Raw genomic sequence first — 27,918 nt, forward strand, 5'->3', positions numbered from 1 at the left:
TTCACATTTTAAAACATATTTACTAGGTTAAGACACATTAGAATGAAACATGTCCCCATTAAAGATGTCACGAAATGGGATTTAGTTTTATTGCATGACGTTGCATAAGAAAGTATATTATTGAAAACTGTAAGGCATCATGCAATTATTCATAAAGCTTATTCATGACTATCCTTTGAGGAGTCGTTATTCACTTTACATTTATAAAATTGGTTCTGAAAAAAAGACTTAAAAATTTAACATGATGAGCATTAAATAGGGACCAACAAGTCTGTGGGGTTGAGCTGTTAAAAAGTGCATTCAAAAAACATACTGCGTGGGAAAGCTAAAAAGAAAAATGGGTGAGAACTGCAGACAACATATAAGTTAATCCAAAAAGAAGGTGGCTTGATAAGCCTAGGGACTAATGTTACAAGATCCAAATTGACAAACTTGCTTAAAATCTGTTTTCAGTCTTTACGCTTAAAATTTAACACAATTGATACAATAAAAAAAAATACGCTTTTGTAACCAAAATCTATTAAGTTCAAGTTATGTACACTGATTGATCAGAACATGAACAGGTTTGGATACTGTGTAGTAATGTGAATTTGGCATTAATCAATGTATTGTGCCATCCAGCGAAATCCTTCCCCATAACCTTGTCTCTTCAACACACTGCACATGAAAACTTCTAAGGGCCGAGTGTTCAATTCCTTCACTGAGACATTCCCCTGGAAATAAAAAAAAAGAGGGTGCAGATTCAGTCAAGAATTCTTGATGGAGATTTCTTTACAGGAAAAAAATGCCCACCAGCACTATTTGATAGTGCTGACCACCTTGAACTCTTGTAGCTTTTTAAATCTATTGTCCAACCACACTTGGCCACTTAAGAACATTCTATATTCTATGTATAACGATTCCTGGGCAGAAGTACCATGTTTCCCACAAAACAAGACAGGGTCTTATTTTCTTTTGAGCCCAGAAATAACCGCTTGGCCTTATTTTCTGGGAGGTCTTATTATTCTTGTGGTGCATGAGGTGGCGAGCATGGTCACCTCATGGCTGCCGCTATGTTGCAATATTTTCAGGGAGGGCTTATTTCTGGGGGAGGGCTTAATTTAGCGCATGCGCTCAAAAGCCCAATTGGGTTTATTATCTGGGGTGGTCTTATTTTCGGAGAAACAAGGTAGTTTGGCTTAACTTTCTAGGTAAGTAATATGTAGTTTTACAAGGGGGGGAGGAGAAATTTACTTTTATTGTAAATAACACAATTAGATAATGGATTAGGAAAAAGAAATCCAACAAACTTGTTACAATTGGATTCCTGACATATTATTAAACTCTACAGAAATATGGAATTGTTACAGAATTTTGGACAAACTAGAAGTAAAGCAGAGCTGAGAGGAAAAAATATGGCTAATACACTGAATCCCAGAGTTTAGGGTTATGGAAAAAGACACATACCTTTCCTGTTGTCTGGCCATACAAACCAAACATTTCTCGTAACCTCTCTTCACTGATGGCTTCTGGTCTGTCAATCTTGTTGCCAAGAATTAGGATAGGCACGTTAGCAATAGTTTCATCTGTCATTAATGCCTAAGAAGAAAGGAAGAAATGTATATTTTAGGTTTCATACAACCAGTACAAAAGAGAAGGACATCAAACACAAGGAGAAACTTCTGAAGACCTTCTGAAACTGTACTAGAAAGTATCTATACTAACTGACTGCCAGATCTCTTGAACATTAAAATAAGAAAGAAGAGTCAGATATTCTGTATACAAAATGGCTTTCTTTCATGTGATTCTACTTCATAACATTAAATAAGGATCAAATATGGATATATAATAAAGGCCCATCAATGGATTCCTATCTTAAAATGTTAAAATAGTATCCACCAAACTAAAATTGATTCATTAGGAATTGTATTCAGGGTAGATTGGATATCCCGCCCCCCTCAAATGTATTTGAAAGGATGGACAATATTGGACATCAGATTTTCTAAGCTGGAAGTGTTGAAGGTTCACTAACTCATGATATGGTCGTGTGATCTTTAATATCATTTTAACTTCATTCAGATTATAACATAGTGACTTGTATATTATAACAAGTGGCAACTATATTAAAATTATGAGAGGGTAATTAGTTAGCAATCGCAATTAAGATTTGGGGTTGGGATGAACTGTTGCTAATATTCCTTTTCCAGAAATATTCACTTCATTTGAATGAAAATAATTTCTTTTAAAGTCTATTTATTTATGTTATGAAAAATATAATGCTCTTCGATATTTTCCTACAATGGCTTGCAAAGAGATGAAAAATTGATCTCACAATGCATATTACTTTCCAGTAATACTACCATATAAGAAACATGGTGAAGCTACTTCTAAAATAGGGGTCCCTCAACCCCTGGTCATGGATCGGCACCAGTCCACAGCATGCCAGCAACTGGGCCACGCAAAGAAGCAAAGCCCCATCCGTGAAATGCAGGCAGCATGCAAAACCATGCCCCTGTGGAAAAACATTTCTCCACAGAACAGGTCCCTGGTGCCCAAAACATTGGGGGCCACTACACTAGAACATAGATATAGAATATACATTATGGGCCTTGAACAGCTTCTGTTGACCAAAGATATTCTTTGATAGAGAGAAGCAGCCTACTTAAGGACACAATTCTGATTGGGCAAATTGTGGACCTCCTGGTTTGTGACTTTTGATAGTCCTGACTTTACTAACCCAGATTTAAGGAAAAGTAAAGGATAATAGTAACTGGTCTTTCCCACAATGACACAACAGACCCACACAAATGTTGTATCATAAAAGCTTCTCCACCCACCCACTCAGTCATTGAATGTTGGGCTTTTCATCTGGATTTTAGCAAGTGCCAAATATATATAAACTCACATCAAGTTCTTGCTTAGCTTCAGCCAATCTTTCATGATCCGCACAGTCCACTAGAAAGACAATGCCGTTGATGGCAGGCAGATAATTTTTCCAAACCCTGCGAGCTAATAAAAGACAGTTATAAAGAGACTGCAACAGGGAATTGCCTACGACTCTTGTTACTCTATTCATAGATGCTACAGGTAGTCCTTGACCAATGACCATAATAGGGACTTAGAATTTTCATTGCTAAGCAATTTGGTTGTTAAACGAGTCAGGCCAGATTTTACAACCTTTCCTGCCACAGTTGTTGAGCAAATCACTGTATTTGTTAAGTGATTCATGCGGTGAGATGTGAGACTGACTTCTCCCACTAACTTGACTTGTTGGAAACCAGCTAGGAAGTTTACAACTGGTGATTACATGATCCCAGGACTGAGGCCATTGTAAATACATACCAGTTGTCAAGCAATCAAATGTTGATCATATCACCATAGGGATGCGGTGATGGTCATAAGTGTGAGGATCAGTTGTATATCATTTTCAATGCCGTAACTTTGAACCAAACAAATGAATGTAAGTCAAATGCTAACTGACAGTAGCATTTCATTCAGTTGGATAAATTTTTTAAAAGGGCATTTGGATCTATGTGTGAAAAGGCTTTTGAAAGTGATTTTTTTTTGCACTGGGTTTAAAGCTGAAAACAGTCTCATTTATATTGAGAAACACAGTTTCTTGTGAATTTATTGTTGAATTACCATGTAATATTAAGAGCTTTTGAAAAATTATTATATCTTGAAGTTGATTTTTTTTTTTTAAAAATGTCCAATAACTACAGGTTGTCCTTTACTTATGACCATAATTGAGCCCAAAATTTCTGTTGTTAAGTGAGACATTTGTTAAGTGAGCTTTGCCCCACTTTACGACCTTTCTTGCTAAAGTTGTTAAGTGAATCACTGCAGTTGTTAAGTTAGTAACCCGGTTGTTAAGTGAATCTGGCATCCCCACTGACTTTGCTTGTCAGAAAGCCGCAAAAGGGAATCATTTGACCTTGTTACTCATCAACGGTCATAAATATGAACCAGCCGGTAAGCATCTGAATTTTGATCACATGATGATGGATGTAGAGGTTATACAAAGGTTATGTACAAGCATGCGCAGCAAACTGCCATGCGCCTTAGTAACCGATTACCTCAACTATCTATGAGCTCACCTAATTAGTAGAACCAGGTACTACCAGGGAGTTACGTAAGATTCTACCCTGACTGGGATGGTCATAGAGATTGACAAGGAGAATAAGCCAATAAGATGCTGCTGCTACCTATACTTTTGCTTTGCTTGTTGAAACTGTATAAAAGCCAAATAAACTCTGAAGAGGCAGACAGACATTTTGGACACCTGCTATGATAGATTTTTGAGTCCTACACATGGAGATGCTGCAAAGGTCATAACTGTTAAAAATGGTCATAAGTCACATTTTTCAGTGCTGTTGTAACTTTGAATGGTCACTAAACGGACTGTTGTAAGTCAAGGACTACCTGTATTACTAAATCATCTTATAAAAAAGTTAAATAGCACAGCCTTTCAGGAGCAGCATTTCATGTACTCTAGAAAATACCATTTTGAAACCACTGGATAGCCAAAGTTGAAGCTGATAAATATATAAATACCAGTGGTGGGTTCCTCCCGGATCGCACCGGATCGCGCGCGCTCCCTTTCAGCGCTCCACCTGGCTCGCGCGCTCCCTTTCAGCGCTCCACCTGGCTCGCGCGCTCCCTTTCAGCGCTCCACCTGGCTTGCGCGCTCCCTTTCAGCGCTCCACCTGGCTTGCGCGCTCCCTTTCAGCGCTCCACCTGGCTCTCGCGCTCCCTTCCGGCGCTGAAACCGGAAGTACAGTTTTGCCCGGCCCTGGCGAAGCAACGACGCCTGCCTGCGCTCCACCAGCTCGGCTGGGAACGGAGATGTTTCCTCAGCGGAGCGGAGCGCCTGAAAAGTCTTTTCAGGCGCTCCGCTCCGCTGAGGAAACATCTCCGTTCCCAGCCGAGCTGGTGGAGCGCAGGCAGGCGTCGTTGCTTCGCCAGGGGCGGGGCAAGACTGTACTTCCGGTTTCAGCGCCGGAAGGGAGCGCGAGAGCCAGGTGGAGCGCTGAAAGGGAGCGCGCAAGCCAGGTGGAGCGCTGAAAGGGAGCGCGCGCGATCCGGTGCGATCCAGCAGGAACCCACCACTGATAAATACATAGCAAAAATGACAAGAGGACTTAGTTACTCTAATATTGAACAGCAGAACCAATCCTTTAATAATTTGTCTTATTTCATATGTAATAAAAACCAAAGATGGGCATAATTTTATCCTATTAAAATCATAAAACAATTGTAATCATATTTTCTGTTATTATCAGAAATAAAAAATAATCCCTCAAATTTGACTGGAAAGTGTTAGAACAATGAAGGTGCATTGATACCACATTTAAGTTGCCTTCACCCATGCAAAGGATACAAAGGCTTACTCTTCGTATGTACATTTATTATGAGAAAAAAAGCATCAGAACGATGTCTACACAACAAATTTAAAATCAAATACAATATTAAAAAGATTTTCAGAACTGGAAAAAAAGTTGCAATATGATCACCTTGGAAAAGAAAGATTAAACTAACATCATTTAGATACTGCAGTGAGGATTCTGTCTGTTTGCTTCTCTTACCTTGAGCATGTCCTCCTAGATCAAAAGTTGTAAATGTCATACCAGCAATTGTCAGCTCTTCAGAAGCTATAGAAACATGAAATTATTATTATGTTTTTTAAAAAAGAAGTGTATTTCAGTAAATCCTCCCCTTAAATTTCTGAAAGCAGCTAAGTCCTGGTTTGGTTATGTCATATGTCATTACAGAGCTAAATCAGGGCAAATTGAAAAATAAATAAATGACTGTTTCAACTCCTTTATCAAGTTTTTAAGATTTGACTAATTTTGATTGTAATATCAAATTTACAGTTTGTACATTTGTACAGTTGATTTTTACTGTTGTAAATACTGTTGTATTTTTGAGTGCTTATATAAGAAATGATGGCAAACATTTAATAAACCTTTAGCTATTTGATTTCTTTCACACTTAAAATTTGTATTTGACATTGTCATAAATAAAAATAATTTGTATTATCAGCAATGAAAAGAGAGAGAGAGAGAGAGAGAGAGAGAGAGAGAGAGAGAGAAAGAAAGAAAGAAAGAAAGAAAGAAAGAAAGAAAGAAAGAAAGAAAGACTGCCAATACCCATTTTAATTCCTACCCTTCCCCATAAGCTTTTCGGTGGCCTAAAAATTAATAAAGCATACATCAGCTTTGAAGCAGCGCTAAATATACATCAAAACTAAAACAGAAACATTGACTTACTGGGATGTAATGTGGGGACATGTTGTCCCAGTCTGTCATCTTTAAGCATGTGCAAGAGAGTAGTTTTTCCAGCATTATCCAAGCCGAGGAATACTAGTTTACCTGTTTTCTTGTATAATCCTGAAAAAGAATGAGACTGTTTGGTGAACAGGAATTAATTTTCTCAGCTCACTCCAAAATGGTATAAGAAACCCTTTTGACGAAACCTAGGCATTCTGTATAGCAACATGTGCTCCTAGAATTTAAAATCCAGACACTGTTCTGGAAGACGCTGCTTAAAAAATGACAGGTGAATGCTGACGCCTTCAAAAACTAAAATGTCAACCATGTTTCTTCTAGTTCATGCTGATTATTTAAATCAGGGGAGGGAAACTATGGCCCTTTTATGACTTGTGGACTTCAACTCCCAGAATTCCTGAGCCAACCAGGAATAAGACTTGAAAATAATCCTTAAAACAGTAGACAGTTACTATTCAATGACTCTGTGAAGTAAGAACGAAAATGAAACAACATTTTAATTTTCTGAGGACTCTACTGTTATCTCCGGGTTTAAGGGTTTTGGGGAGTACATAACATCAATCTCTGGGCAGAAAGATCTGTCAAGAAAGTCTCTTTGAAGACAGGGTGATTGATTGAAGCTCCATCTTGTGTACATGTGTACAATAACCACACATCAGTAAAAGGGCAAGACATTGAATGCCCTGCGGCAACTGCCCTATTAACTTTTTTTTGACCTTCAAAAGTAGACACTGAAAGATAAAACCAGCTTATCTGGCAGTGCCTTTCAGAGACTCATGCAGTGAGTTTGACCATCATGCAAGCAGGTATTTACTTGTTAGCCACTTATGTGATGGTTAGACTCACTGCACGAGTCTCTGAAAGGCACTGCCAGATTTATAGGCTGCCAAGCTACTTCATCTCACATTATCTGCCGTATATATTTTTGTCTCTCTCCATCACCCCACTCTTTAATCCAAAGGGTCCACTGTTAACCAAGTCAAATCATGCACTAGGGCTAAAAAATGATAAATGAATTGATACACCCCTGCCCCATAAATAAAATTATTTCATTGGGGTAAAGTTTGAGATATTGCTTTTATTTACCTGTGTATTACACAGATTCTCAAACTTTGCAAGCTTATACAGGCAAGCAGGGACCAAAGACTGGAGTGAGTTTTGACAACACTCAAGCTGTTCCTTTGCAAATCTGGTCACATTTTTTTTTTAAAAAATGGCCCACTCCCTCTAGTTTGGACATGACCTTTTGGAGGGTCACAACTCACCATTTGAGAACTCCTACCTCAATCCATTTACCAGCCGCTTGTTACTCACAAAGCAAAGGTAGGGAATAACATTTCTCATGATACTGTTTGGCAATTGCCAGGAGCAGGCTTAGGTATAACGAACTCAAAAATCTGAATACGGGGGTAAAAGGGAGAAGATACCGTATTTTTGGAGTATAAGATGCACCAAGATTTTGAAGAGGTAAATTTAAAAAAAGTTTTTGCACTCTGCAGACCCCCCCAAACCCTCTGCACGGCTCATTTTTTGGTGAAAAAACAGGGCATGCAGAGGGTTTGGGAGGCGTGCAAAGTGCTCCTGGGGGCTGGGGAGCAAAAACGAGCAAAAACAGCCCGTTTTTCACTCATTTTTGCCCTTCCCAGCCCCCAGAGCACTTTGCAGGCCTCCCAAACCCTCTACACGTCCATTTTTGTGAAGGGGGCGGGGTTTCAGGAGGCCAACAATGCTGTCTTCTGTGTGTAAGACACAACCAGATTTTCACCCTCTTTTGGGGGGGGGGTGGAATGTGCATCTTATACTCCAAAAAGTATGGTACTTTGGAAAAAGTAGCTGGCATGCCACATCAAAATGGAAATAAGTTTTGAACCAGCAACAGGGACTAACATGATGGACTGTTGGCAGGTATAGATCAAGGTTAATAATGGAAGAGGTTGGAGAGAGAAGTATTTTTATGCTAAAATAAAGTGAAGGTCACATTCTGTTCTTTGTGATAGACTCAGAAGCCAAATTGCCAAATACTGTATAGATTAAAAGTAACATGGCAAATAGCTCAAATTATTAGTTTTGCTTTTTGATGTATTTTAATATCATTTGCTGTAACTAGAGATAGTTCTTTAGGCTGAGACAGAGAAAAGAATTACAAGTGTTTTATGTGTGTATCCTTCAGCATGTCTAAATCAATAAACAAGAAATATCAGTCAATCTGCAACAACCTAAATGAAGTTGCTTAACCAGCACTGTGTGAAGAAAACAACAACAGAAAGAAACATCCATAAATGTAAATTAGAACATTGACATGGAATTGTGGATACCTTACCTAAAAATTGCAGTACACTACTGAAGCCACTGTAAATCCAGTCAAATATAAAGGACATTTCAAAATCTTATTGGATCTGAAAGAAAAGAATAGTAATCACAGGTATGAAAGGCATTTAAAATTTACTGAAACAGCACATGGGAAAAGGAAGAAAGGGTAAAGGTGTATCTATGGGATGAATCTGCTTTAACTGTTTTGTTGTGAAACTACTAAAATGTGAACTGATTAAAATCTTAAGTACTGTGCTCGAGAGGGAAGTATTTTTATGCTAAAAGAAAGGCCACATTCCAAAGAAAAATGCAGCTTAGTCTTCTTGTTGGTATTTCCCCAACAGCTGTCTCCAATGGGAGACTCACTGCCTAGATTTCTGATAAGTGGCATTGGGTGCAGAAGAGGAGGGGCATGCCACCAATTCAGAGGCACAGAATAGCATCACATCTATAAACTATATATCTATTCATTTTCTGTAAATTTTTGTAACAATAAACTCACAGAGAATGAATAGATTTATCCACAACAGCATTATGAGGTCATGACTAAAGGCATCTTCAGTTCAAATGTGATTTTTTTTCAAATGCACAGGAAGTGGCTGCATATTTGATTACTTGACTCATTATGACTCCTTAACTGTAGCATTGTCCTTTCCTGAAGGATCTCAGAAAAGGAACTAATAAAAAACTTATTTTAATTCAAAGCAGCAGAGCTTTTAAAATTATTTTGAAACAGTAGACAAAAAATGCACTAGATACATTGAACGTTTTAAGTGAAAAGCTGCAACTTACTGAAAATACATTTGTTGACAATTTATTATAATATAATAATAATAATAATAATTTCTTATATTATTAGCTTAATATTCTAAACCTGTCAGGACATAGCATGTCCTTTAAGCAACCAGAACTATAAATATTATTTAAGAGATTTATATGTTAGTTATTTTCTACAGTACACAGTGATTCTTATTTACTGGCCAATAACTATTGCCATTTTCCTATATGTATATTCAGATTGGACAACTTTCATATAAATTATTGGATGGATTATGAAGCTTAAGCACAGAATCATAAAGAGTCTCATTTCTTTCAAGAACACAGAACACTGCCAAGACATACATACAAACAGCACAAGATTCATAACAAAACAAAGAGGAGAAAATCAGAATGTGTGCATTCAGTTTTAAAGGCAATTATTTTTGTGAATGCCAGTGAAGGTGTCATTATCAAACTGAATTGCTTGGGGGGATTAGTTTATTACCATCATTGCTGCATCTGTGTAGCTGATTCCAAGTGATTCAAATGTGTCTTTTTTAAAAAAAGAAAAAGAATGTGTGTGTATATATGTTTGTCTTTTTAAAAGACACTTCTACTTTTTAATGTCTTATTGTTGTGTTTTTTATTCTTTTGTCCTTTTGGGTGTTTTGTATTTTAACCTACTTTGAATAAACTAAAGTTTTTTTGGGGGGGAGGGGGGGGGAGTGATTCAAAGGTTTGCACCTGAAGGCTCTTCAGAGCTAAATCCAATGCTGTTATACCTGCCGTCAGTTAAGATAAAATCTGCTTCCTTCTAGATAAAATGTTCTGTAATCTGCTCAGAATCAGGTTACAACAGGAAAAAACTATCTACTTGACCAAACACCTAGAAGGCCCTTGATCAGTTTATTGTTCCTAGATTGCTCAGGGGCAGAACAGTTTCCGGTCCAACTTTAGATTAAACTACTTTAAAGAAGGTCAACAGGATGCCAGTGATTTTAAATGATCAGGACAATTCCATGAGACAAAAATAATACAGACAGTCCTGTATTATTTAGAAAATTTAGTGATTGTTTGAAGTTACAAAAGCAATGAAAAAAGTGATTTATCAGTTTTCACACTTTCAATCATTGCAGCATCTCCATGATCACATGATGGAAATTTGGACACTTGGCAGCTGGCATTTATTTACGACACTTGCAGTGTCCTGGTGTCATGTGATCACTTTTTTGCAACCTTCTGACAAGCAAAGTCATTGGAGAAGCCAGAGTCACTTAACAGCCGTGTTATTAACTTAACAACTGCTGTGGTTTCCTTAATAATTGTGGCAAGAAAGGTCATAAAACGGGGCAACACTCACTTAACAGCTGTCTCACTTAGCAAGAGAAATCTTAGGCTCAATTGTGTTATAAACCGAGGACTACCTGTAGCATCTAGGGCTTTTTCATTTGAAGCAAAGAGAGTTAACATGACAGAAAGGTATAAAATTATGCATGGTATGGAAAATACGGATGGAAGCAAGTTTTTTCTAGTAACATCAGGACTCAGAGTCACCTACTGTATTGAAACTAAATATGTTGAGAATTCAAGACTGATAAAAATAAGTATATTTTATATAATGTATGGTTAACATGGCACTGCTTCATAGCTAATGGTTTTGATAATCGTGTACCTAAATACCAGTTATTGGATAGCAACATTGGAGGAGGGCTACTGCTTCCCTGGCCACGTTTGTGAATTTTTAAAATATTCCTGGTTGACTTTTAACACCTAATGTTGGATTAGATAGGCATGTGGACTTGACCAGCAAAGCTCTTCTTGTGATTTCAAAGCTGAAGGCATCAATCCACTCCAAAGAATACTTCACATAACCTCATCTTTTCTAGTAAACCTTGTAAAACCTAAAAGCTTACATCATTAGCTATACTTGCTTCTGACTTTCTGCTTTATCTTTTACAGACCGCTTAAACCCATCAATGATTGCAAAGCTTTAACTATAGCAGAAGGTACTGTTTTCCACCCCTACTTGTAGCATCCAATGATACAGAATGAGAAGTTTATTTATTTACATATATTTCTACACTACCCACTTTCCGAGACTCCAGACGGTTTACTAAAATGTGAAATGTGTCATAAGAAAATGTATCTGGCATATCATAAAAAAAAGTAAAACACAAATTAATTACAGCCACTGTTCTGAGCCGACTGTAATGTAATGTGTTACTTGAATTTTAGACTGGTAAGAAGCACTTCTATTGCTTTCCTACTGATGGTCCTTGCGCACTATTTTAGGATTAAAATATTCTCAATCAATCAGAATAGAGCTGGAATGGAGTCTTAGAAGTCTTCTAGTCCAGCCCCAGGCTCAAGCAGGAGACCCTATAAAATTTCAGATAGATGGTTGTTCAGTCTTTTCTTAAAAACCTCCAGTGATGAAACACCCACAACTTCTGACAGCAAGCTGTTCCACTGGTTAATTGTCCTCACAGTTAGGAAGCTTCTCCTTAATTCCAGGTTGCTTCTCTCATTGATTAGTTTCCATCCATTGTTTCTTGTCTTGCCTTCTGGTGCTTTGGAAAACTTTGGTTTCCTGGATCATGGACTATATTACTTACATGAAGGACTCTTGACAAGGGACAGGCTGCATCTCATAAAAACGGGAACATGTACTTGGAAAAAGATTAGCCTAAATCATCAGAAGGGCTTTAAACTAAAATGTGTGTGTGTGTGCATGTGTGTGTATGTGTGTGCGTGACCAGTCTTTAGAATCTCTAGAATACAAAACCAATCATAAATCCCAACAAAAGAAATCAAATAATGAGATAGGGAGTGATTAGAAAAAAAGAAACACTCGAACAAGTAGGAGATGCAGGAAACATACCCATGGGGAGGCATAAAAGTCTTAAATACAGATACTCAAAGTTTGGGGAACAAATAGGATGAACTAGAAGCAATAGTACACGAGGGTAGGTATGATATAGTTGCCATTACAGAAACTTGGTGGAATGAAACCCATGACTAGAATATACTGATGGATGGATACAAATTGTTCAAAAGAATCAGATCTACAAAAAGAGAAGGTGACGTTCTATTATATATAAGAGATCACTACATATTTACAAAAATGCACTGATCAAAGATAAAACCCCTCTAGAATGTATATGGGTCAATATAAAATGAAAAAAGAGTGATATTGCCATAGGTGTATATTACAGACCACCCAACCAATCAGAAGAAATAGATGAACTTTTTGCCAACCAGTTAACAAATATATGTAGGAAGCATACCACAGTAGTAATGGGAAACTTTAACTATTCTGATATCAACTGAGAGACAAATTCTGCAGCAAGTGGGAGATCAAACAGATTCCTAACCAACCTAGCCGACAACTTTGTCATCTAAAAGTAGGGGAGGGAACTAGAAGAAAAGCTATTCTAGATCTAATTCTTACTAATAGAGAAGAAGTAATAGAGGGAGTTGAAGTTGCCGGAACCTTGGGTAAAAGTGACCATGGCATACTAGAATTCAATATAATGCAAACACAAGCAATAGAACATAATCTAACCAGTGTCTTAAACTTTAAAAGAACTGATTTTAACAAACTCATGGAGAGACTAGGAAAGATTCCATGGATAAAAATCCTAAAGGGGAAAATAACTCAAGAAGTGTGGGAAACTATGAAAAATGCATTCATAAAAACCTAGTCCAGCACAATACCACTGAAAAAGAAAAACAAGAAATTCAAGAAGAAACCAGTATGATTGCACAAAGATCTCTTTGATAAACTGAAAGACAAGAAGGGCAAGTACAAAAAATGGAAAGAGGGGGATATAACTAAGGCAGAATATCAGCAGATAGTCAGAATCTGCAGAGATGAAGTCATGAAAGCAAAGGCTGAGAATGAACAAAGACTTGCAACAAAAGTCAAAGATAATTTTTAAAAAGTTTCTTTCAACATAGTACTAACAAGAAAAAAGTCAAGGAAATAGTTGGGCCACTAATGAGAGAAGATGGCAAGGAAGTAACAGGCAGTAGGGAGAAAGCAGATCTGCTTAACTCATTCTTTGCATCAGGCTTCATGTAAAAAGAAACTATAGCACAACCTACCAAAAACCTAATGTAAAAGACTAGAAATAAAAATTAAAATAAGTAATAAAATGATAAGAGAACACCTATCTGATCTTGATGAATATAAATCATCAGGACTTGACAGATTACACCCCAGAGTTCTGAAGGAGCTGCCAGATGTTATCTCAGAACCATTGTACCATATCTTTCAAAAATCCTGGAGCACCAGGGAAATTCCTGAGAATTAGAAGAGGGCTGACATGATTCCCATCTTCAAGAAAGGGTGGGGTGGGGTGGGCAGACTCAGGAAATTACAGACCAATCAGTCTAACATCAATACCTGGGAAGATCCTGGAAAAGATCATCAAAAAACAGATCTGTGAACATCTAGAAACAAAGATATAACCTGTAGCCTGTACAGGTTTGTTAAAAATAGATCATGCCAAACCAATCTTATTTCATTCTTTGATAAAGTAACTAAATTAGTAGACCAGCAAAATGCTATGGACATAGTATACTTAGATTTCAGTATGGCATTTAACAAAGTAGACCACAACATACTTCTTGGTAAGCTAGAAAAATGTGAAATAGACAATATCATCACTAGGTGGATTTATAGCTGGCTGACAAACTGTACTCCACAAGTAGTCACAAAGGTGCTTTTTCAAGAGGCAACTGGACTTACCAGAAAGTCCAGTTGCCTCTTGGAAAAGCGCCTTTGGGAAAACCATGACCTGGACAACTAAGAATCTCCATAGACATTCAATGAGTAGTCCTTAATGGTACTACATCTACATGGAGGGAAATAAGCAGTTGGGTACTGCAAGGTTCCATTTTAGGTCTGGTACTCTTCAATATCTTTATAAATGACATAGATAAAGGAATAGAAGTGTCATCTGTATCAAATCTGTATCACACCCCAGAAGACAAGCTCAGGATCCAAAAAGATCTTGACATACTTGAACAATAGGCCCTATCCAACAAAATGAATTTTAATGTGGAGAAAAGCAAAGTTTTACATTTAGGCAGGAAAAACAAAAGGCACGAGTACACATTAGGTAAGACCCGGCTCAAAAACAGTAACTGTGAGAGGGATTATGGAGTCCTAATGAATGATCAGCAGTGTGTGGCAGCAGCCAAAAAAGCTAATATAATCCTGGGATGTATAAAAAGAGACATAGAATCAAAATCACATGAAGTATTAGTACCACTTTATAAAACACTTAGTAAGACCAGACCTGGAGTACTGCGACTAATTTTGGTCACCACACTACAAAAAAGATGTTGAAACTTTGGAAAAAGTTCAGAGAAGAGCAACTAAGATGATCAAAAGCCTCTGAGACTAAAGCATATGAAAAATGGCTACAGGATTTAAGGTTTGGCTAGTCTAGAGAAAAAAAGAATTAGGGCTGACATGATAGCAGTATTCCAATATTTGAGGGGCTGCCACAAAGAAGAGGGGTGTCAACTTATTCTCTTGGTGACACCAACTCTTTAGCCAGTGTTTATTTCCAGCATTCTTTTTTCCCCTCAATGGGTGTTGACTTTTCATTGGGAGTACTGATGAGAACACTACTTGTGCTCTTAGCTCCTTAACTTTATTGCCTGTCATTATTAGATTTTGTTCTGTCAGTATTAGAAAAAAAACAGACACCACAAATATATTTCATTCTAACATCCCAGTTAAATATTAGTAATCTGGAAGCATCAACAACTTTAAAATGAGTCTTCTTTAGGATATTTCTGTGTCTGTCTCCTGGGAATAAAACACTACAGATGATCTGACTAATGACTATAGTTTGAGATTCCCCATTCTGCAAAATAACCAGGAAACACTTCAAGAGTGCATTAAAACCTAACTGTCTCCTAGTTTTAAATGGGAGATGTCATATAAAGTTCAATAAGCAAACATATAATGAGTATTAGAAATTGTACTGTCTGCTTTGGGTGCAATAAGCTTACGGCATGATCCTATATTTACTCAGGAGTTCCTCACTGACTTTAATACGACTTATTTCCATGCAAACATGCAAAGGTTGAAGTTGAACTACCAAAACTTATTGAAGATATATGATGAAGGAATAAAATTAAGAAATACAATTATCACATGAACTCTTGGTTACACAACACCATGTGTAAGGGCTATCTCTTACACGTCTGAAAACCAAAGGTCAAGAACAAGCAAACACAGCAGTACATACACGTCATCTGATTTATTTATTGCTTGAACAAAATACCGTCCAGAAAAAGCTTACAGGAGGCTTAAGAAATCTATCTTCTCAAGTAACATACAAATCAGTGCAGAGAGCATGAAGCAAAATAACTACTCGGGTTTCAGAAGTGAAAACAAGCTTCTTAAAACCTAGTCATATTCAATTAAAGAGAACTTTTTAAGTTAAGCCCCAAAGTCATCTTCTTTCTTTAAAACTATATTGGAAAAACCATGCTAATGTAAAGATACTGTAGAACAGGGACAGGCAAAATGGCACGTGGGTCTTCTGATTCCTTTTCTATCCCCTCTCCCCAAATCATCTGCTTGAAGTCTAGCAGAAAAGAAACTTAATGAAAAAAGATTTCCCACTTATTTTCAGTGGGGAATGAAATGAAATAGATGTATTATGGAATAAGAAGGCATAGCCTGCCTCTCCACCAACCTCTATAAAATCTGATTTAATTCCATTCTCCAATGAAAGAAAGGGGGTCTGTTGACAATTCCAGTGCTCTGGAGTTGTTATTTGTCACCACAGCATCTATTTTGGCGTTCCCTGGAAACCGTAAGAAGAGTGATGGATGGTAGTGTTGATGACGATCATTCAATTACAAAAGATTGCCCGTCCCTCTTGAGGCAAGTGAAATCAATTTTTACCCATTCTAAGAACAAAATGTGTTCATTGGGGGAAATATATATTAAGAAGTTTGAAATGTTGTAAATATACAAAGACCCTTTAGGGCCCTTTAGGTTTAAACCTTCATCTGGGAGCTGCTGCAAGAACTACACTCAGGCAAGTAACTCTGTGGAGAGAACACCAAACTAAGTTCCTACCCTGTTGTAGTCACTCCAGAACTCTGGCTCCCCTCCTCTTGCTTAGCATTGAAAACTGCCGAAGGAAAGAGAAAACTCACTACCTCTTTTCTGTTAACCCAAAACAGGCTTTTAAATTTTCTAAATTTATTTACAAGGCTGGATTAAAACGCAAGTGTCATTTTGTAATTAGGGGCTACTGTATACAAGCAAGATGAAGGGAGTCTTTAAAACCTACTTGGATTGATAAAGCTTAACCAAAAGGAATGGGAGAAAAATACAATCATGAAAAAAAACCCACAAACAAAACAACCCCCCCCCCCCAACATTTGCAGTGAATAAAAATGAACCGCAATAAAAAATAAAAACGTTTTTGATTATCCAAGCATTTCTGGGTTAACGAAGGAGCATGGTCAAACTTAATTTTCCCTCAGCCATGGAAGCTCCCTGTATTACTTTAAGGTAATCACTCTCTCTTATTCTAAATTATCTCACTGGATTGTGGTTGGTGGGATGGGGGAAAGCTGGCAAACTATTTTGGATGCCAACTTCAACTCCCATATATACGTAGCAAATAACTAAAATCAATAACTTAGGTTTCATTCTGCATTTTTCACATGCACTTCAGTCATTATAAAGCTAGAGTGAAAAAGGCATGAAGAGTTTGATATATGTCAGCAGCAGGATGCAATGTCTAGTTCATTCAATATATTAAAGGAATGGTGAACTCCAGATTGTCCCATCCTTGGATTATTGGAATTGACGTGCAGACATGTTAATATATACCATTATAACATTTACTATTTTATCATTTGCCTCATTTCATTAGGCTAGTTTTTATGCTTCTTAAGAATTCCAGAGAACTCCAAACTGTGCATTCCTATATCTAATAGTGAAAAAAGACTCAATAAAATATAGCTTCGTTTATTGACATATTAGCTGTTTGTGCTAAGTGATAACACTGTTTGGTTAGTTTTGATTTAGTGTATTCTGTGTTCCCAACTCTTGCTGCTTCTTTAACATTTTTTTTAAAACCAGTGACTTAGTAAGCTACCAGACAAGTTAATATACAACTTCACTGCACTTTAGTCATTGACCCTGGAAATTCTGTCATTTCAGGCCACCAATCACCTAGAAACAACTTGGCAAATGAAAGTTTAAAGTCTACTATGTGACTGCAAAAATCATATCGACTTTAGTCAATTTAGACTTAGGTTAATCTCAATATTCCAAGAATTGTCCGTGTTTTATTATAAGACGATTGGTTTACTTTTCAGTAAATTCCGTTTACAAGTAAAGCAGAAAAAGATTTCTTCATCTTGTTAGCAAAACAATATCTGATTCTGACTGCTGATGTCTCCTGAGAAAACGTACCACTACAAAACTTATACATATTTCAAATTGTTATAAAAAATTTCCATCTTCACAAATGAATATTCAAATAGCAAGTCTTTTAATTGTAAATTCTTACATCTCTGATTTTACAATATAATACAACTTGAACACAACCAACAATATGCCATGCAGATTACCATATACCGTGTTTCCTTGAAAATAAGAAGGGTCTTATTTTCTTTTGATCCCTGAAATAAGTGCTTGACCTTATTTTCAGAGAGGTCTTATTATTTTTGAGGTGCAGAAGATGGAGAGTGTGGTCACCTCCTGGCTGCTGCTGTGTTGCAATATTTTCAGGGAGGGCTTATTTTCGGGGGGGAAGGCTTATTTTAGCGCATGCCCTCAAAAACCCAATTGTACTTATTATCTGGGGAGGTCCTATTTTCAGGGAAACAGGGTAGGCTGTGTTCTACTCCTGTTGGAATAGAATGTCCACATGTTTACTTCAAAAGAATTAAAGAAAATAACATACAAATAGCAGGGTGACACAGTATATGAATAATTATTCACATGTTTACTAAATTCTGATTTTTAAAAAAATAATTTGTTGAAATAACCAAATAAGCTAAACCAATGACTGGGTTCATATAACACACTTAGCCAGAACTGGAATCACCTTGAAGGGGATATGGGTGGCATAGAAATTTAATAAACAAATAAATAAACTAAGTAGTCCCTTGGTTCATTCTTAATTACATTTCATGACTAACGCTATGTAACATTTTGCATTTCATAAACTTTTGTCTGTCTTAACAGAAGCATATAATACAAAATACTAAAAATGATGCTATTGCAATCAGACCAGATCCTATCAATGCTCTGATAAAGGTTTACAGAATGTTTTCTATACAGTATATACTTTTTATAACAGTATAGAAGGTATAGAAATATCACAATACAATAAATGGTTCATATTTGGGATTGAAAAGTAAGAAAGACTATACCTCAGCACCATTCATGTTGAATGAAATTTTACAACCAACGTAGGCAAATAAAATGAATTACTGAGCAAGATCTTGAAAATAAATGTAGGGCAAATGTAGTTCAGCAAAAAACAACAGCTAAATTATAATTTCAACTAAAACATTCATAAAATTCCTGGAATATTTCATGCCTCTGTGCATCAATAAAACTAAATGTATGAGAATCTCCATGACAAACTTTTTGAAGGCTTTATAATTAAAAGTTTATTGTTACATGAAGATATTTCAATAATGAATTTTTTTAGAAAATATAGGATCCATATTTTAGGGATCTATTCTAGGGGAATATGCTGCATTATGTCATGAAATAGTACAGGGAGCTAATAAGGTTAGTAATTTAAGTTTAATTTACAAATGTAAAGTTTGAAGACTTGAATACAAATTTAGTCCATTTAAATTCAGAATGAAAATACAGTGGAAGCATTTTTATATCTCATATATCTGTATCCTCATCTTTTACTATTTGCAAATTAGTATTCTTTCTTAACATTATAACATTTCATAGATTTCTATCAGCTAAGGTTTCAGATCTTGCAGATATCTTTTTTGCAGATAATTGCTGTAAATTCAGCAATTTACAATCTACTTTGATTAATTTCACTGAAAAACCATCCAGTGAATTGATTCTATTTCATCTTGAATTAATGCATTGATTTTAAAAGATGTGGATTGATATATAATCTGTTCTGAGAATTCTGGGTGGTAGGGTGATGAGTGTTAGTTCTGATTGATTTATATTTATTTTATTTCCTACATATTTTGCCGCTCCAACTCCTACACAAGAGGTTTTCAAGCTATAAAACAAGTAAAAAATACTGTAATTAAAATAACAAAACATTAACATTACACAAATTAAAATATTATTAAAAACTGTACTGAAACTGAAACTAAGAGAGCTAAGAGTTGGATGGGACGGGACTGAAATCTTCTTACCCCACCTCCAATGATAAACATCCCCCTCAGAACCCTAGGCCAGTGGTGGGCAACCTTTTTTTTCAACTGAGCCAAATCTCGCCAAAACCACGATTGAAATTTATTTTGAGAGCCACATTTTTAAAACCGAAAATACATAGGATGGTACACTGTTTTTAGTTTCAATAAACTCTGGCATTTGAAGCACGCAAGTCTTAAAGCTGTCAAGTTACAAGATCCTTGCATCCCTAACCCTTTAGAAAAAAAACCCCAGAGGTCTTCAAACCTGACAGCTTTAAGACTTGTGGAGTTCAACTCCCAGAATTCCTCCTCCAGTCATGTTGGCTCAGGAACTCTGGCACTGAAGCATGCAAGTCTTAAAGCTGTCAAGTTACAAGATCCTTGCATCCCTAACCCTTTAGAAAAAAAAAAACCAGGGTCTTCAAACCTGACAGCTTGAAAACTTGTGGACTTCAACTCCCAGAATTCCTCCTCCAGTCATGTTGGCTCAGGAACTCTGGCATTGAAGCATGCAAGTCTTAAAGCTGTCAAGTTGCAAGACCCTTGCACCCCTAACCCTTTAGAAAAAAGAAAAAACCCAGGGTCTTCAAACCTGACAGCTTGAAGACTTGTGGACTTCAACTCCCAGAATTCCTCCTCCTGACAGCTTGAAGACTTGTGGACTTCAACTCCCAGAATTCCTCCTCCAGTCATGTTGCGGCGACGTCATCTGCGTGGATCCATCTTCGGCTTTTTTCACAGGGGGCAGGGCTGCTGTTGAAGATGTCGACGACCAGCCCCTGCCGCCACCAGAACAACAGCTGCCTCCTCCTCCTCCTCCAACAGCATCACTACATTTGGAGTGAAGCCGCCAAAGCTCCCGCTGGCGCCCCCCTCCACTCGGAGCACCGCGTTACCCCTGCTGCCTTCTCCGCCGCCGCCATGCTTTTGAGAAGCCATGAGGCTTTTTTTCCCTGTTCCTGCCCCCCCTCCGCCGCCTTCCTACTGGCTCCCGCGGCCTCATGGCTCCTCAAAAGCACAGCAGAGGAGGGGGCAGGGTAACGCGGGGCCCAACTCAGGTGCTCCGAACGGAGGGGGAGGCGCCGCTGCCATAGGCGGGGGCGCCGGCGGGAGCTTTGGCGGCTTCACCTCTGCCGCAGCGTTGGGTGCTGTTAGAGGAGGAGGAGGTGGCAGCAGATATTCCGGTAGCGGCAGGGGCTTTACTTTAGCTGCAGCGCCGGGCGCAAGCAGCTAGGATTGGCCGCTCAAAAGGCAACTGACAAAAGCCACTTTCCCAGAGGGGGGGCTGTTGGAAGAGGGAAGTTGCCGGGCGCAAGCAGCTAGGATTGGCCACCCACAAAGGACCTCCTCCCCGGGCTTGCTTTCCTGGCATCAGTCGCCCCGCGCTCACCAAAACAAGTCCGGGGAGGTCCTTTGCGGGCGGCCAGTTCTAGCAGCCGCGCACCTTAGAGGGAACAGTGGGAGGGAGGGGAGCGGGCGCCCGGCACACAGAAGAGCCGCATTAAAATGTGTAAAGAGCCGCATGTGGCTCGCGAGCCGCGGCTTGCCAACCACTGTCCTAGGCCAACCAACAAAGCCAGGTTTTAATACCCTTTCGGAAGGCCAAAAGAAAGGGGGCAGTTCTCAATTCCGGCAGCAGAATGTTCTACAAGGATGGGACACATAGTCCCTTCCACCCATTCACTACAGCATACAGATGTTAAACAAACTAAAAACATTCTATACAATCTGAAGAGATTGGTACATCGATTATGCACCAATTCTATATGTAGAAGCATATGAAAGGTTTTACAAGTCACAAACTTTGTTTTGCTTTAGGCACAGGACAAAGTTATTGGCTGTATCTATAGAAAACCTCCCAGAAGACAAGATTCACACAGTCCAATAAAGAGTATGCATTTCATTTTAATCCATCCAAAATAATAGGCAGTGAGATCCCAATGAATTCAGCGACATCAGTTTGTTTTCCATGGTCATTTTGGATATTTGCCTGCGCTTTCAATTTAGATGAAACAGATCAGGAATTTTAGAGCACGTGTTATAATCTAAGCCCTGTGTGAATTCATTAACAGTTTGAGCAATCAGAGGGCTAAGGACACCTTGGAAGCAATATTGCAATCGCTTGATTGTCTTGGTTAGTCATCTCAGGAGGGTCATCTTTGCCCTGACCTTTTAACACAACCACATGCCTACTTCTAATCATTCATTTCAATTGCATTACTCTACTTCCAAAACTGAAACTTTTTTGGCATGGTCTGTTTGGTTCAACTTCATGGATCTGCACTTTAGAACAATTTGTATTCAGGGCCGGATTTAGATGAAAAGAGGCCCTAGGCTATTCCACTTATGGGGCCATTTCACCTCCCATTTTTAAGTTTGTAAATTACATGAGAGATAATAAAATACATCATTTCTGTGATATATATCAATATATTAAATGAAACATGTTGTAATTGGTACTAACCTTTATAAAAAATGTGGCACAGATAATAAATAAAAATAAAAGGCCCCTCTTGATCTTGAGGCCCTAGGCTGAAGCCTAGTTAGCCTATAGGAAAATCCGGCCCTGTTTGTATTGTAACCATTGAAAAATTATGATTTCAACATTTTCATGGTGTTGATATCAGAAGCCTCCTGGGGAGAGACGGTGCAATTGTTTTGTGAAGTAGTGAACTAAGGACACTACAAATAATTTAACGCAGTAATAGCAATATTATTTTTATTTCAGTAAGGTTAATTTAAACGTTTGGAGCTGATATACTTGAATTTAACCCAGGGGAATCTTGTGCAGAAGATACAGTTGGTAACAATTTGCCACTCATGCCTCATTAAATCCTTGAGGTTTATGCGTTCTACATGAAACTTGATGCCCACTTTAATTTAACAAAAATTTTACACAGCAATGCCTTCCATAATATAATCTATATCACTTACAAAATCTCTAAAACAGAATATATACATTTAAAAATGTACAAGATGCCCATATTCTGTATATCAGAGTCCACGTAAGTATTATCATATCAGACTAGCCAAAGCAATGCTCTTTCAGGAATAATATATGGTTATGAAAGTTTGACACTGAGAAAGAGAAAATGTACACAGATGCAACCTACACATAATAAATTAGAACAGTGATGGCTAACCTTTTTGTTGTTGGGTGCCAAAAATGCAAGTGCACACGTGCGATAGCACGTGCACATGCCTGCACCCATAATGCATAGTTCACCCCCACATGTGCATGTGCATACAACCCTCTCCCCACACGTGCCGCACTGCTCACCTCCAAGCCGAGCTTTGTATTTCCGCCATGGGGCCGGGGGACAACATTTTTGCCCTCCTCAGGCTCCAAGAAAGCCTCTGGAGCCTGGGGAGCTGTTTTTCACCCTCCCCAGGCTCCAGAGGCTTTCCTGGAGCCTGGGGAGGGCAAAAACGGCCTCCCCTGCCCCTCCGGAAGGCCAAAAATCAGTTGGCCAGTGCGAGATTGCGTTCTGGAGCTGACAGCTTGCATACCAGCAGCTATGGCTCTATGTGTCACCTGTGGACTCTACGAAATACCATGCAAAATCTGCCCTGCAACATACATAGGACAAACTTAACAGGAGAATAAATGCACGCATCACAGAACACAAGAATGCAGTAAGAAAAAAAAAACTTCCTCCCTTTTCCAACACCTTAAAGCTACAGGACATGAAATTGATTTTGAAGGAACCAAATTAATCTCCAAAACTGAACACTTCAATAAGAGAATAATTATGGAAGCTATTGAAATAGAGAAACACCCCCACCCACCACCCAGGCCGTTACAACACAAAACAACAACGGACACACAGCCAGCACCAATCAGCACCAATCTACCAATCATGATACAACTACAAACCAATCAACCACTACTGAAACAAAGCCAGCACTCCACACATCCCCACCAAGATTTATAGAAAGACGGCAGCTCCGACCACGCTTTACTCACACACACACGAAGTCGAAAACACCGGCCTGAAGATGGTGAGTGAGACCTCACCGAAACATTGCCAAGACAATCTCAAACTTACACGGGAAAAGATCCGAATACAACAAGACCAGCATACCTACACCCGTGAAAATCTACGAAAACAAATATATATATATATATGTATGTATGTGTATATATATATATATATATATATATATATATATATATATATATATATATATATATATATATATATATATATTGTTTTCGTAGATTTTCACGGGTGTAGGTATGCTGGTTTTGTTCTTTTTGGGTCTTCTCCCGTGTAAGGTTGAGATTGTCTTTGCAACGTTTCGGCAGGATCTCACCTGCCATCTTCAAGCGTGGGTTTAAAAAAAAAAACATACATATGTATGTATGTATGTATGTATGTATGTATGCATGCATGCATGCAGGTCTTGGGCCATTCGGGTCTTTTCCCATTTAAGATTGACAGTATCTTGGCGACGTTTCGACGAGGTCACACTCGTCATCTTCAGTCTGGTGCCATTGGCTTCGTGCTTGTGCAAGCAAATCGTGATCAGAGCTGCAGTTTTTCTATAAATATAGGTGGGTGGGTGTGGAATGTTGGCTTTGTTGCTTTAAATGGATTGGTTGGCTGTGTTGTCACATCTTGATTGGTTGATGGAATTTATGTTTGGTGATGGTGATTGGTGATGGTGTCCTGTGTTGTTCTGGGTCCTGTGTCGGTTTTTGTGACTGAGACTTGTTTATTGACTAAGGCGAGTTTCCAGATGTGTGGTAGGCGGGAGGTATCGTCACATTTATTCATGTTGTGGGGGTGTTTTCTCTATTTTGATGGCTTCCATAATTATACTCTTGTTGAAGTGAATAATTATGGAAGCCATCGAAATACAGAAACACAATCTTACACGGGAAAAGACCCAAATACAACAAGACCAGCGTACCTACACCCATGAAAACCTACAAAAACACATACACACACACACACACACACACATATGGTAGTTCTTAATAGACTTTTGTTAATTAGAACTGAAGGATGAAGTTTGTTTAATTTGATTATTAATATAGAATGATATAGGAAAAGAAGAGATTTTTAAACTGAAATATTAGAGAAGGTGTTAAATGGTTTATACGTGTGGGGAGAAAGGAAATCATCTTTTATATTTCTTTTTTCTATACCATTGCATTTTCCTTTTTGGTCTATATGTTTCTTATTTGTATTAATTTTTTATCTGTCTACTTATAAACTTTAATAAATTATATTTAAAAAGCAGATACCTCTGAGTTAAGGATCTGGGGAAGGACACAAAAAATATTGTGGCCTGCAAAAATAATCAATTAATTAAGCCCAGACCAAATAAAGATGAACTGCTCTCCTAAGATGCTGATCACCAAGCAGAAACCCATATATTTTGAATATATGATGCAAGCAGATAATAGACTAGAAAAGACCACTATGTCTGGCAAGGTTGAGAAAGGGGAAGATAACAGATAAGGTGGATGGACAGCATTAAAGAGACTATAAGATCACTTTTAGTGTGGCAATGGAATATCACTAGAGCAAATTTAGGCTGTAAGAATTCGACATGCAGTATCAGGAATAAAACCCAGTATTTTGAGAACTTAACGAAATACAAAATATGCATGAAAGCAATACTTTTTCTGGAGATTATTTCTGAAGCAATGAAAAAAATGATTGTCCCCTTGTCTAAAAATCTGCAAGATGACAGATATTCAGCACCACATATAATATATACCATATTATTAAATTATGAGATAAGGTTTTAAAATTAGGCTTCTGGCTTTGTCCTATAATGAAAGGCTGAACATATTTTTTTCTTTTTTTTTATTCTACACATGTAAGTTCACAATTCTTCTATTTTTTTTTCCTGAAATTACTATTGCTACTAGACTCATACTCAATCCACCAATATATCAACACTTATTCATTGCTGATATACCTACAAAGGGATGAATCAACTAAATTTTGATACAAGATGGAAGATAGTCTGAAGGAACAAATCTGTATTAGGCAATCTTAAATATCCATACCCACGTCAAAATGAGTAATAGAAGCCTTGTTTCATGAAATATCTATCCTAAGTCTAACAGCTGGTGTTGAAAAAACATTTGAGTGATATGTATTAACAATTCAACAGGTGTTTTTTTTTTAAAAAAAAATATAAAATATTTTTGAGCTGAGCAGCCTACAGGCTTTTTAGAAATAAGTATTATATAAAGGAATGCAAGTTTTCCCAAATAATTATTTGTCATTTCACATTCCCTGAGAATGTAAAAGGAAAAGCTTTTAGACGTACACAGTAATTATAAGGGAGGCAGGATATGCTAGTCTTGAAATAGAAGATGTTTGACAGGGAGAACCTCTTGTTTCCATGAAGGCTCTCTCCATAAATGAAGACTCTGGAAAATCAGGATCCTCTGTGGTTGAAGAGGAATGTGACAAAGATGGGGCTAACCTGTTGACTGTACAAGGTTAAACAGTCCAAAGCTTATTCACTTGGAAACAAAGCCACCAAATTCAATGATTCCTAGTACATGAAGGTTGCCTAGGTCTTTTGGGTGACATCTATCAACTTGTTGTTTGCAAAAAGAAGAAAAACCAATTCAATATGTCAAATATTTCTTCTCTAAGACATGTATCAAAGCATATATTTGGGGGGGGGGGGTGAATTGGTTCAGGGAGTTTCCAGAATTGTTTTGAGGGAAAACTGGCAACCTAGTTGACAAATAAGGAAAACTGGACTGTGAATATAAATTTAAGTGTGTTTACAGCTTTTTTTTCTATCTAATCCATTTTTTTGAGGAGAGTACAAGATTGTCTTACTCTGCTTTTTTGACAGAAAAAGCCAAAATCATAACCAAACTTCATTGTTTAAGTGGTTTCAATCATGACTTAGTCAAAAGCAGTATTATTCCTAAATTAAGGGATTAAATCTAACTTGCAGATGTGGTCTAGGGAAAGAAAGTGTAAAAGATTGTATACTTGCTCTTCTAAGTAGTACTCCTAAACTGCTTGAAAAATCCAGTTCCATTGTACTAGCCTTCCATAAGCCGGGAAGCAATTATAGTTTTCAAACAATTCACATTCCTCTCAAGGGTATCTGTTGTTTGCTTCATAGCAGTGGAAGCTCATGAGTATTAAGTTTATTACTTAATAATTATCAACCAGAAGAAATTGCTAACAGGCATTTTAAATTATGCTTTTAATGAGGATGTGAATATACATTTGCCAATTTGGGTAGCTTGTCTTTCACCACCTTCCAAACTATATGTGCCATGAAAGCTTTCAGCAAATCACTTTGAAGTTTTGCCTCTAAATGGTCATTATCGCTGCCTACCTCAACTGGCTGCTTGTAAAATGAACTAGAAGGGGCAGAAACTGACAAGCATTTAGCACATAATCTGTACTATAATAGTGACTCGTAATGAGAGATGGATATGTGCCAGCGCACAGGTTAAATCTCCAACCTAGTTTCACCTTTGATCTCTTTTTGTACTGACTCACTCTGTGACAACAGGGCGACTCACCTAATCTCTGGTTTCCTTCCTATAATAGGGTGCTCATTTGCTTAGGGAAGGTTATAAAGAAAGCGAATATTAATGGGGCCACATCGGCATCCCACTTATATACGCGCACCCTCACACACTGTGCAGCGCAAAATAAAGTAATGGTGGTGGGGAGAGTTATGGAATCAACGTGGGAAAATTCGGGTAATGTGAAATACAAGGATCGCGGTCGGCGGGGGGGGGGGGGCAACCAAATCTAAGAAAACAAGAGACACAATTAAAGGCAGAGGCCAAGAGGAAGCCTTGAAAGACCAGGAATGCGTGCAAGTCAAAGGGAGTCTGGGGAGTGGCGGGGGGGAGAGGATAATAGAGCAGAAAGGCAGATGAGAAGGATCGAGATCATGGGGGTCAAGAGAAAGGGAGACAATCCAGAAGCCCCTCACCCACCCCAGCCCGATGCCAACCGCTTCCTGCCAAGCCGAGAAGAGTCACTCACCCTGTGTGCAGAGCCGGAGATTCGCACCCTTCATCCACAGCTACCGACACAGCAGCCTGGAGGCCTCCCCTTTCCTCTGCTCTGCTTCTCCTCCGCTCCGCCCCTCCACGGCTCCTTCCTTCCTTCCGGGCCGTGTGGGCGAACCGGTCACCCGGCTCACGCTTGTGATCTGGCACGCGCGG

At 38.1% G+C, this 27,918-nt stretch overlaps 1 protein-coding gene across 1 annotated transcript; it reads right to left on the minus strand.

Annotated features, from left to right (window-relative positions):
* On the minus strand, positions 1-27,911 carry SAR1B (secretion associated Ras related GTPase 1B). Its single transcript, XM_081939609.1, has 7 exons — positions 27,737-27,911; positions 8,587-8,662; positions 6,249-6,368; positions 5,565-5,630; positions 2,885-2,988; positions 1,447-1,578; positions 1-713 (listed from the first exon to the last, which is right to left on the minus strand). The coding sequence occupies exons 2-7, from the start codon at positions 8,642-8,644 to the stop codon at positions 597-599; spliced, it is 597 nt and encodes a 198-aa protein (XP_081795735.1). The 5' UTR covers positions 8,645-8,662; positions 27,737-27,911; the 3' UTR covers positions 1-596.
* Between the last annotated feature and the right edge of the window lie 7 nt (positions 27,912-27,918).

The sequence above is a fragment of the Natrix helvetica genome (assembly GCF_964273705.1).
Source record: "Natrix helvetica genome assembly, chromosome: 1".
In the NCBI taxonomy this organism is placed as follows: Eukaryota; Metazoa; Chordata; class Lepidosauria; order Squamata; family Natricidae; genus Natrix; species Natrix helvetica.

What these genes read in the sequence shown, in the direction of transcription:
- SAR1B (XM_081939609.1), bottom strand. Translation starts at nt 8,644, where the DNA reads ATGTCCTTTATATTTGACTGGATTTACAGTGGCTTCAGTAGTGTACTG. An exon ending in TGTCCCCACATTACATCCCA is followed by an intron (nt 5,631 to 6,248) that starts GTAAGTCAATGT and finishes ATGTTTCTATAG; the next exon opens with CTTCTGAAGAGCTGACAATT. An exon ending in TCTAGGAGGACATGCTCAAG is followed by an intron (nt 2,989 to 5,564) that starts GTAAGAGAAGCA and finishes GTCTTTTATTAG; the next exon opens with CTCGCAGGGTTTGGAAAAAT.